At 41.4% G+C, this 12,231-nt stretch overlaps 1 protein-coding gene across 7 annotated transcripts in view; it reads right to left on the bottom strand.

The window, feature by feature from the left end:
• nav3 (neuron navigator 3) overlaps positions 1-12,231 on the bottom strand; it is a 415,949-nt gene that overhangs the window by 85,642 nt on the left and 318,076 nt on the right. For all 7 annotated transcript variants that reach the window (XM_086270023.1, XM_086270024.1, XM_086270026.1 and 4 more), the window contains 2 exons: positions 7,250-7,392; positions 361-1,465 (listed from right to left, as the gene is read on the bottom strand). In XM_086270023.1, coding sequence (XP_086126149.1) covers positions 361-1,465; positions 7,250-7,392 — 1,248 coding nt within the window. The remainder of the gene's footprint in view (positions 1-360; positions 1,466-7,249; positions 7,393-12,231) is intronic.

Here is a 12,231-nt window from a genome sequence, read left to right as displayed (position 1 = left end):
CTTCTAACAACACTGGCTGAATGAGGAGAAGGGGAATGAGTTCTTGAACACTGCCAATGTCTGGATGCTCACATCAAAGATGAAACCCAGACAGTTAAATAATAGGCTTTGGCAAGCAGCAGGGAGTGGATGTTAATTTGTTCAGTGATGCCTGTGAAGGGATGTGGAGGCGAGAGCAAGACGCACAGTGGGGAGGCTCCAGCTGATCACTGGGAGAACTCCAAGATCTCATGGGGTGTGTGAATGACTGTAAGCATGTGCGAATGTGTGCAGGCAAAAAACGGGTCAACAGGTTGCTCTCGCTGGGTGTCCTTTGAGTAATGACGATAGGACAAATAAACACACACACACGCGCCTCACCTGTACATGAAGGGGGCCACAGTAGCTGTATTAGGATGGTTGTGCTGCTGCTGCTGGGGAAGCTGAACTACTCCATTTCCTCCTGGTGTTCCTCCCCCTCCCCCACTTCCTCCCACAGTGGACGCAGACAGGGCTGAGGTGCTGGTGGACGAGGTCATGCTGGTCCGTTTGCCCTCTGAGCCCCCTACGGAGCGTTGGATATAGAAACTCCCACTTTGCCCCCCTTTGGTTAGCTTGGCCCTCTCTCCCTCTCCTCCCCGTATATTTCCGCTGCTGTTTAAGGCGGCCTGGTTTTGGGCCTGGGACTGACTTTGCGGCTTTGCTGATGATGCTAAGGGACCTTTAAGTCCTGGCTTTGGGATGCCGCTTGAAGCTGAGGGGGTGCCACCATCTTTCTTCCCTGACGATGACTTCCCTCCTTTTGGGATGAGGCTGGCAATTTTTGAGGACTTCTTTGTGGACTCGGGAAATGTGTCGCGCTCCTCTTTTGGGGGAGAGCTGTCCTTACAGGACTTCCCAGACTTGCTCTTGTCCTCCTTGTCTTTGGAGGAGGCTTGAGACCTGCTACCACTGGCGGACGCCTTTGAATAAGAAGAGGGTGAAGATGAGGACGTTTTGCTTGGTGCGGTGAGGGACGATGCAGGGGTCTTTGTAGCCATTTGTTTGGCTGTAGCACTGCTACTAACACTGCTGCACGCTGACCCTGTAGGCGTCAATCCATCTTCACCATACTCTGATAGGTCATCTTCCTCCTGCAAAGCCATCTCCACCACAGATGGTGATGCTCTTGAAGCTGATCGGGGGTTAATCAGCCGAAATTTCTCCAGCATTGACCTCTGAGGCAGTGCAACACTTGACCCTACTTTTGACCCATCCCCTTCTGGGGCTTGTGGTGATGGGGTGGTAGAAGGGGAGTGTGTAGGGCTTGCCAGCATGGATGAAGTTGCGCTGTGCTTAAGATTCATGGACTTGCTGCGCCAGGACTTGCCAGCTGTGGGGGATGGGATGGCAGAGGCCAGCTGCTGCCCGCTGAGGCTGGTGGGAACCATGCCACCAACACCACTTCCATTCATCCCACTAGGTACTGGGATGCCTCTCACAGCCTCTGAACAAAGAGAGTAGAGAGAAAGAAAAATACAGGATGATGATTAAAAGGGATATCTGGTTAATTACAGTTTTTGATGTACAAATTTGCAATTTCAAATAACCAATTGATAAGCTGCAACAGGTTATTACTAATCTTTCTGTGATGAGATTGGTTGGAATGATTTTCCCATTGAGATGTTGCACAGAATTGATTACAAAAAGGAGGATTAGTCATGTATGCTGCATTACGCTACCTGTAAAGTGTTAGGTTTCCCCAAATTTTATTGCAGTTTGATAATTAAATGCAATTTTCCTATTTTATTTTATTTTATTTTTTTTACTTTTTATCATAGTCATTTATCAACAAGTTATTAGCTAAAATGCTACACTTCCGCAGGCTTCCTGGATTTATTTGACAAGAAAAACTAGTTCAGAATACTCAGCTGACTCCCTGCTGACTTCCTTTGTGGTTTTACACACATTCAGCAAAAAATAGTTAACTCTTACATTATTTGGGGAAAATTACAAAAATAAAACCCCAGAGCTTATTCTCAGGTGACAGGATATCAACAGCGAGTTGAGTTAAAAGAAAAGACTTCATGTTTATTACAACACCGGTGTCTTACAAGGAGTTTGCATTCAACAGTGTTTTACCTTCTTGTTACAATTCTTTGTAACCTGTAACCGCATGTATACATGTATATAACAGACTTATAAAGGACAGGCTATCATGTTATGGTAGTGACAAACAAATTCTCACCATCATAAATAATAAAGGAGAATTTCCTGAAAGGAAGCCATTCAATTAAAATATTGACCTTTTCTGGAAAAGATCCACCTCCCAATGAGTAAAACAACAAATGAAAGTTTGAGAAGCTTTTTTTTATTTACTCTGCAGCTTCATTCCCTGAACATTTTTTATTTTGGGATATTCATATTCTGCATTTCTTTTTTCCTCTTTCTACTTTCATCCACACAGCTGGAATTATACTGCATACAGCTATATGAAAGATAAATAACTACCTTTCACAGATCATCAACACCTGTGTATCTCTTTTATACATAAACTTTATCCCAGACCTCACAAGTATAGCATTTGCGTTAGGTATGCACATGAACACAACTTCACCTCCCCATGAACACAAGTTTGAGTTACTTTCTAACTGAAAGAGACAAATAGCAGGGAAAAAGTATCAGCAGAATTATGATAGGGTAAGTAGAGAGAGGCGACAGAGTGACAGCATGAAGTTATGCTCCATTAGACTGAGTGTCTGTCTGTCTGGCTGTCACTCAGCACAGTGAGCAGGGTTCAGCTGGCTGTGAGTCACCCCCACTCTGCAGTTTAAAGCCTCCTCAGGCAGGCAGAGGAGGGGGGCTCAGATTGAGCTGTGGCTGGGGCCGAAACACTTTAACCGGCTTATGCTTCTGACAACATCCTGTAAAACCTTTAAACATGCCTGAAAACACCTCAGTGCATTCAGCACAATGTGTCAGGCTGTAAAGTGTCAGGCCCTCCTTTATATAATATTGTTTAAACTGTAATTTAGGAAATGGCTGTAAGATACCTGATAATGGTTTGGCCACACTTTGAAGGCTTTAAAAGTGACTGACTAGAGCAGGGGTAGGGGACTCCAGGCCTCGAGAACTGGTGTCCTGCAGGTTTTAGAGCTCACCCTGGGTCAACACACTGAAATCAAATGATTAGTTCGTTACCAGGCCTCTGGAGAACTGCAAGACATGTTGAGGAAGTCATTTAGCCATTTGAATCAGCTGTGTTGGATCACAGGACACATCCAAAACCTGCAGGACACCGGCCCTCGAGGCCTGGAGTTCCCTACCCCTGGACTAGAGCAAAAATCTGTTGGCTTCACATTAGTTAAGGATTGATTTGGATAACCATATAATAATGTGACAAGCAACTGACAACTGGAGACATTTTTAGCCAATAACAATTTTTTAATATTAGAATGATTGTAACAAGTTAAATAAATAAAGGAGTGTCTGCTAGGGTGTAAGTCTAAGTGGAACTGCAGTTATATGTGTTGTTGTAGCCAATCTATGTTAAAATAAAATAATTTTTTAACATGTGTTAAAGTGTATGGATCTGTTCTGAATGTGCTGGTGGGTTTGTGTGAAAGGATATCTGTACAACAACAAAATCAGTTTAAAGTCAATTAAAAAGGATAATGAACTGGCAGCCCCCCTCTTTTTCTACCATGAATAGGTTTAAAAGCTGAGATAAGTCACAATACCAAAGTTTCAAATCTCAGATGAGACCAAAAGAGCTAAATATGGATTGAAGACTTATCAGTTAAATGCTGGTGCAAAGAAAAAACATTTGCAGCTCCAGTAGCATAGCTGTTGTTTTGAGCGTGTGTCTTCCTGGCAAAGTCCTGGAGTTTATTCTTATGCTTATTCCTGCAACACTTATTGTTGCAGGAATACGCACAAAGGCATTTAGACTTTGCAAGGTATTAAATGGCTGTCTGTGGGAATAGTTTGTCAGCATGATAGCTTCCTAAGTGTGGAGTAATAAAACTTTACAGGTGATGAGATGAAAACGAGAGCCAGGTTAAAATATGTGTAATCAGATCCATTAGTCCCAAGTTCAACAAATATGTACTAATTACTTGTGTCTGCAACTAATAGTAATATATTACTTTATAGTTACTGTGTACTTATGAGTCTGAATATGAATATGTTGATAGCTGTTCCTATGTGGTCCCATCACAAGACTGTCTCAAGATGGTCATTTCTTGTCCAGGCAGTCATGTGGCACAGGCATAAACGTTGATTACAGCATACATTGTGAGTGTGTGTGTGTGTGTGTGTGTGTGTGTGTGTGTGTGTGTGACCACTATGCTGGCCCCCATCTTTTGAGATAAGTGAATGACTTTTACATATCTGATAAATCTGACTGCGAATGAAAGAGATGGCGAGCATTTGTGTGAGTCTGCCTGCGGTGTGTGTCTCTGCTTGTGTGTCCAGTCAATTAACCCTGTCTTCAGAGATTCCCCTTCCCTCCTCCCCGCTCATCACTTCCCCACCCCAGAGGCAGTTTCACAGCACCACCACACTTTTCACCGTGCAGTGACTTGCTGTTGCCGTGGCAACAGACTCTTATTTTCCTTTTTTGCCTCAGCGACCACGGAATTAAATGCCACTTTGTCTGGGTGGCGGTGGACCCTCTGCTAACAAATACAAACACACACACAAAGTCAGAAGCACACGTGCCCCTGACTCATGTATGTACTGACAAACCCTTCTGTTTACCACACAGTTAAAGACTGAAATTCACCTGGTGTGAGTTTCTACACACTGGCCACACTCCAGTTTAACACATTTGAACTTGCTCTGCTTCCCACTTCACATCACTGTGAGTAAGACAAATTATCGGCTTAAGGAAACCAGCACCTTCTCCACTCTGGAGTACTGGAGTTTCACAGCTGCTTCTTTATCTTCTTTCTGACACACAAACAGAAGTATTTCTGAAGTATTTGTTGTGCATACATTTTTTGCAAATCCTTACTAAAACAGTATGACAATGTAGTTTGAAAATATATGAAGGATGTTTCTCCTGTTTCGTCTTTCCCTTTTCATGTGTCCGCTGTTACAAATGCCCATACCAATAGATGGCAAACAGATAAAATCAAATAATATATTGACCTGGCCATTGGAGCTTATTGGCTCTGATAAAAAAAATATAGAAACAAACTAGAACGCTAGTTTTAAGTAAACCCTGCCCCTTTTATAGATCAGACAAGTCGACATCATGTACAAAAAACTGCCATGTGTAATCTCCATAATCTTAAATGGCTGTAGTACTAACAGGTGGAAACTATGCAAAAAGGAGGAAAATGTGATAAGTTTTTCTTAAATAATATTAAAACACTTTCAAACTCATTTGTGCAGTGGCCTGGCTTCATTATTAAAATGAAAATAAAGAAATTATGCATAATAATATCAAATAAATAAGAAAATGAAATCTGTAAAAATTGTTAGAGGTTGGGATGAACATTACAGCATTGTCTGCTCAGAGCTGAATACTATATTTGTACTTGTTTCCATTAGGAATCTGAATTTGCACAGTCACAATTAGAAAAGATGAAAAGATTTCACATTAAACGAGAACATGTCCTATAAGGGGCGAATGTAAGTAGCTGTAAGAGAGGAGGGGGAAAAGCTTGTGGCAGACACTTCCTGTATCTGTTTATGTGCCTTTTGATTTCTCTGCTACCTGTTTTTGGCCAGAAGGATCCGACTGCATAGCTGACATTTCCTCAACAATTGATCCCCCCTCCACTTTTTGGTTTGTCTATTTTATTTTAAACCAAAACACCTTTTCCATCTCCCCTGCAGTGAAGCACCAGTCCTACCGGCTTATCTCTCCAAACTGAGGCTTTGTCTTTTGGCAAGACTCCACTGGAAAAAGACACATTTGCCCTTTAATACCCTGCGTATCATTTTCAGGAGAAAAAGGGGAAAATGTTACTGAAACCTTTGAAACTGTGACGTAACTAATAACCATAATAAACCTAAAAAAAACCCTGACATTTAAACCCAATTATAACTAAAAGCACATTAAGACTAATGTGAAATGTCAGTTTCTCAAGAGCTTGTTATTCCCCGTTTTTAGCAATTTTCAGTTACGATTGATCACATACTATCTTTCCATCCTTCTGTGTTATCTTTCACCTCCCTCTTCCACTGAAGAATCTGAAGTTTCAGACAGAAACTGGAAGGGTGAGTGCACATGTGAACTTTTAGGATGAAAAGGAAGACAGAGAGAAATGCAGCAAGCGTTTGCTGCAGGCATTTCACTGCTATCTCTGTTGGGTGCCATTCACTGTGTCTCTCCTCCACTACATCACCATCTACTGATCCTTTGCACTGTTTTCCTCAATGACTGTGCAGTGCTTTAAGAATAAATGCTGGCTGTCTTTTGTTAGAAAACATTTTTGCCAAAGTAAAAGGTTTGTTAATATACCTTCAGGAGTGGCGTTATTATTATGATGATGCTGAGGCATGAGAACATGTTTTAATTACTGGCATTGTGTTAGCCAATAACTCATAAGAATTCTTATGAATGAGCCATGACAAAATCTTAAAGCTATTATAAAGTGATCGAACGAGCCAACAGTAAAGAATTGTGTAATTAACACATTACGAATGGATATATTTACTCTTCACAGCAGAATGTGGCCATTAACACAACAAGGACTTTTCAGTAATTACTTTTCTGTTAAATAAAATGCCACACACTCACTCTTGGCCTCTGTAAGACCCTTTTCTCAAAAACATTACTCTTATTAGCTTGATCGTACTTGACAAAGCGGTTTCCTGGATTCACCCCCTGCTCATTTCTCAAGCAGCTCTATTCGTGCTGTGAATATTTTCACCACCTCCACTTAATGGTATCTATTCCAACTCAGTTGGAATGAAGAGCAGTGGATGATTCAGCAGACCAGTTAAGACTAGTGACATCAGCCTGTCTGACTTGTGTGAGTGGTGCCATCAAGTGGTTGGGATGAGGAATGGAAAATCACTGCCTCTACCTACTGCAGGAGTAGGCAACTCCAGGCCTCGAGAGCCAGTGTCCTGCAGGTTTTAGATCTCACCCAGGGTGATTAGTTCGTTACCAGGCCTCTGGAGAACTTCAAGACATGTTGAGGAGGTCATTTAGCAATTTGAATCAGCTGTGTTGGATCAAGGACACATCTAAAACCTGCAGGACACCAGCCCTTGAGGCCTGGGGTTGCCTACCCCTGACCCCATAGTCAAACTCTGTAAACACACTCTTTACCTCTATCGTTGCCACTGGCATACTGAAGAGGCTTGCTCTTGTCAATGCTGTTGAAGCTCTGGCTCCGACGGTTGAGGTTGGATGAGCCTGGGCTCCTGGAGGCCCCGCTGCCCGCAGCAGGTACTCTGGAGGGCCCTGGTAACCTGCAGGAGAGGTAGAACAATGATAAGTAAGATGACTGCACATTAACTCCAACCCAAAAAAGTCAAGGAAAGGTGGTTTATTTATAACAGGGGATACTTTAAAATCAACAGTCCTTTGTCAGTAATAACTTTCATCCAGTCATTCTGGAGTTCAAATGTGCAAAAGTCACCCTTCTTGTTTCAGGGAACAGCAGAATTACAGAATAACACCAAGGTACTAAAATGACCACCCCTTCCAGAACATCAAGCTCAAGCACGGCTTAACTAACTGATGACATCTCACATTAGCTTCACCTAAAGCACACGGAGATTTGGTGTCCCGTCACTTCCACTGAAAGCGCCTTTAAAGTATGCACTGTTACCTTTAACTGTTAGGCCTCGACTAGACACAATAACAGATGAGATACACATTGAGATTTAAAAATCTACAAATATTGGTATATTTTCTCACAAATAACCAGCCCTGGATTCAGTATGTGTCAGTGTGTAAGATGAAGAGAGATCAGAAGTCTTTGTTTCATCTTGGGCTAAGGAGGGAGGATAAAAGAAAAACTGTGTGTTCAGGTGCACATGTGCTGAGAGTCTGTGTCATGACAGGCTGATTGAAAGCTCAGAGCTGATCAGAGCTACTGTAAAGCCACGCGTGATATAAATATTTCCTTCGCTTCAAACGATCATAAAAAGGAACTACAGTCACATCTACCAGGGGGGTTTGTGTTTTCAGTCAGTCTACTTTTGAAACACACTTTTGCATCATTTCTTTCTGTTGACACAGTCAAAGCTGCCAGTGTCAAATGGTGATTTGCCATGCTGCAGCTGGAGGAGTTTCACAACTCCCAGAAGCGTGTTAAAAAGAAGAATCTCATCAAAAACCTGTTGTACAGTAACGTTATGCTGCATTTTTTATGTGGTGTGCCAGATGCATTCATACATCTGTTTGTTAGCACGTTTCTTCAAAAACACATTTAGCAGCTGGTTCAAAGATTTTGACAAGCTGGATCTATTTCTGCTGTAACTCAACATGATTTTTCCTTTTTTGGTGCCTTGGTTTCTCCCACAGATGCTTTACACTGTTTTCATGTTGAAACAATATCAAAATGCAGGTTTGAAAAAGGGCAGAGATAGCTCAAAACCTTAAAAAACGTTTATGGAACTTTGAAAAAAACAACTTCTGGTGAAATAGAAAATGTATAAGTCAAGATCTTCTCAGAGAGAGAGAGAAAACGCTGGACTGTAACAACTTGATGTCTCTGCATGAACTTTGCCATGACCTTAAAGATAATTGATTTGCTATGCTGAATATGTCGCTTGTCTGTATCGCAGATGGAGCCGAGATGTCGGAGGGAAACGTAATTTAGGCTCTGAATTGTGCAGTGGTGAAAAGCCCTCTGGGGGAAAAACATATTTCATATATTCCATTCTGTGTTTAAGGCTTTCATGAAAATAAACAAATGAAAGGACAGATTGACATCTAGCATGGATAACAAACCTCCTGACTACTAAGAAATCTCTTCCGCCACTGCTTTCGGTACTCTTCTATTTCTCTGCCACATGGGCCAACTATGATACACTTCATAGGAAACACAAAGTGCAGTTCTCTCTCACTCAATATGCTTTAGTTGAGAAAAAACATTATTTTGATTTTAAACACTGAATTTCAGTGTTCGGAGCATCAGTTAACTGCAAAGCAATTCACCACCAACAAAAAACAATCAGTGACCAAATCAATACGAGTAGAGTTTGATCAAGGAACAACAAAGTTTTCTCAGTCCTTTATTTCCCTAAAGTATCACTCTAAGACTTTAAAATGAGGGTGAGTAACAGAGCCAAATTAAAAGCTGCTGACTGCCCTCCTGACACGCGTGAATCTGCAACAACTGAGGACAAGCTCACACTGACAGTCCAAAACACTAAGCGGGTAAAATACGCGTCCCATCTCGTGGCACACGATGCTATCGTTTTAATTCTGACTGACACAGGTATGAAGGTTTTATGCACAAATTTATCTTGGAATTATAAGACAGAAAATCTCATCTAGGGGATTTATTTACTCATCTGCATCTGAACTTCAAGTTTAACTCTGGAAAATGTGTGAATCGCTGACAAATCTAAAATATTTTCACACATTATGCAAAAGACTGGCTCCCACCTAGTCTTTTTGTCACTGCACAGGATCAATTTCCTTTATGTCTGAAAACATGCCATGGCATCGATGCAGAAATTCGCCGTATCAACCAAATCGCCTGGATGAAGGTCTTATTAAAAAAATAGCTGCTGAAAAAACTGCTTCCAGTGCATCATTAAATATCACTGGAGCAGGACTGTTTTTTATTTTCCTGGGAAGGTAGCTCAGGTAAACAAAGCAAGTTAGTTACTAACCAGGTATCTCTTCCAGTCTGTGATGCAACAAGGAACAAACAAAGCACTATATTAAAATCCAGCAATTATATTATGGCAGCAAGAAGCAAATTATTTGGATCTAACTACAAAAATTCAAGGCAACTTGGGTGTCTCCCTCAGAAAATGGAACAAGGCGCAGCAGGAAGTCAGAACAAAAACTGCCAAATATGTCAGCCCCATGTGCTGAGCAATGAAAAGATGGTTTTACACAGACAAAAATAAAATATGCTCCTGTGCACAAAACTTCATCAAGAGGAACAAATGTGTCCCTTACTCGCACTTCCCTTCTTTGAATTACTATATGATTTTGCATCCCACTGTTCATTTGTAGCAGACGAGCTGACTGTTAAGAGATGCTGATCCAGGCCTGAGCGCAACACTGGTGCTTTACCCGAGAGGCCTCGGTGAGCTGCAGCAGGAGGTGGTTCTCGGGTCAGAGCTGAGTCTGCCATTCACAGAACAAAAACAGATGGAGATGTATAGTAGCATGCACATAATGCAGAACATTGCGCCCAGAAATGCATACAAAGGCAGACTAGCGTTAATAGTATATATCTGCTTTAATATATTTAGTCTGCACGAGAGGAACAGACGAGATTGATAGACAAAGACAAAAGAATGAACAGATCTAAAAGGAACAAAAATATGAAATGGGAGGGGGGATGAAAGTGCACACAAACAGGGGTGCACATCAGAAAAGGAAGGCGCTGTAGCTGCAAACCCCGACAAGAGAAAATGAGAGATAAACAGTAGGAAATGAGATGGAGATTGAGGCAATTCAGATGGTAATCAGAAGTAGTTCCTTTTATCATAAGATTCTTTCATCTTCCAAAATACATGTTTGATAATACATCGGCAAAATGGAAGAGAGAAAATGTGATGCAATTCCTCGACAGGGAATTTGTTTTAGACTGGACAGATCTGAGGTGAGGTAGGGAGGTGGGTGAAATCCTTGCAGAGCAAAGAGAGTTCTCTGCCCTTCACAATGTTGTGCCATTGAGTCTGTGTATTCAAAACAGCCCTTTCCTTATCTCATGACTAGTTCTTATAACATCTGTTATAACCCTGTATTTGCAAGAGTGTAAGACATCTGCTCTGACACATCTGGCCCCCACATGGCCACTCAATGCCACATCAGGCTTATTAAAATGGTAGAAAGATACCGCAAGTAGGCGGGTGGCCAGCAAACTGCCAAACATCACTCCCTGCTGCTAAGATGAAGGCCACACCGTACCGACATTTAATACGCAACATCTAATGTACACTCTATTTGAAATCATGGCAGCTAAACTAATAAAACATGTTGATGGTTTTATAACTTTCAGTGTGTTGTTCAGCTGCTCTGATATGTCAAATGAAAGCAGAATAACTCAAATAACTAAATTGTCAAGACTGTGCTAACATGAGCTGAGCAAACAAACAGGAGATGGACTTATGGCAATGAGAGAAAGGCAACTCAACTCAAGGTCCACTTGAGATATAAAATAAATTAACTTTTGCAATATTTCTGAGTTGAATAAAGTGTCACCATCATTCAACGTCACATATTCTACTGAAATTAAAACTGTACTTACATTCCTACCCATCAATGGAACTTAAAGCTGTACATAATCCTCATAACAGTGGAAATTAACGCTATATTTTCAGATCATGAACCCAATGGAAAAATAAGAATGGACAGAGAACAAAAAAGAATCAAAAACCGACCCCTTGGAAACACCATGTGAGAAAGAGGTGAAGGATGAGAATTGTGTGTCTACCAAGATGTACAACTGGAGTTAAGGGCACAAAACATAAAACGGATAAAGTGTTGTGTTGTCTGACAGTACACAGAAGTTAGTTAGCATCCATAAGTCCTGAGTAGTGATGTGTCGGTTGCGAACGAAATGGCTCTTAGAACCGGCTCTTTTTAGTGAGCCGAACCGAAAGAGCCGGTTCTCTAAAAAGAGCTGGAAATCCCATCACTAGTCCTGAGTGGTGATCCACAAAAAAATAAAGCACCTAGCCCATGGTAGTGTCAGGTATTAGCGCAGTTTATTCAGGAAGTAAATCTCTTTTGTTGTAATTCAGGTCAGATGTCCACATCAAAGGGAACTAGATTAAAAATCCACAACCCATTATGTGAAACATATGAATAGCTATTTGTTGACACCACTTATTATGCACAGAAAGCCAAAACATAACCTGCGCTTATGTTTCGTTTACTGTTCCAACATCAGAGAAGGCAGATTATAGCAAAGAGCTCAACACTGTCTAGCTGATATACAAAATACAAAAATATTTAGCACAGTTTCCACCACTGACAAAAGGGAAACAAAGAGCCTGAATGTGACTGTGTCAAGTGAAAAGGCCAGGTGTAAACTGGATAGGTCCTTGAGTGCTAGCTAACAAGCAAGCACCTCAGACATTCTGAGGTAGTAAGAAGCACACTAAAGCTCC

This window comes from Aulonocara sp. 'chitande type north' Nkhata Bay, linkage group LG17, assembly GCF_057382095.1.
Source record: "Aulonocara sp. 'chitande type north' Nkhata Bay isolate Kocher_YH1m ecotype deep benthic linkage group LG17, A_spYH_male_GT1.1, whole genome shotgun sequence".
NCBI classification, from domain to species: Eukaryota; Metazoa; Chordata; class Actinopteri; order Cichliformes; family Cichlidae; genus Aulonocara; species Aulonocara sp. 'chitande type north' Nkhata Bay.
Note: the sequence above shows the minus strand (reverse complement) of the source record. Positions and strands in the feature narration are given on the sequence as shown.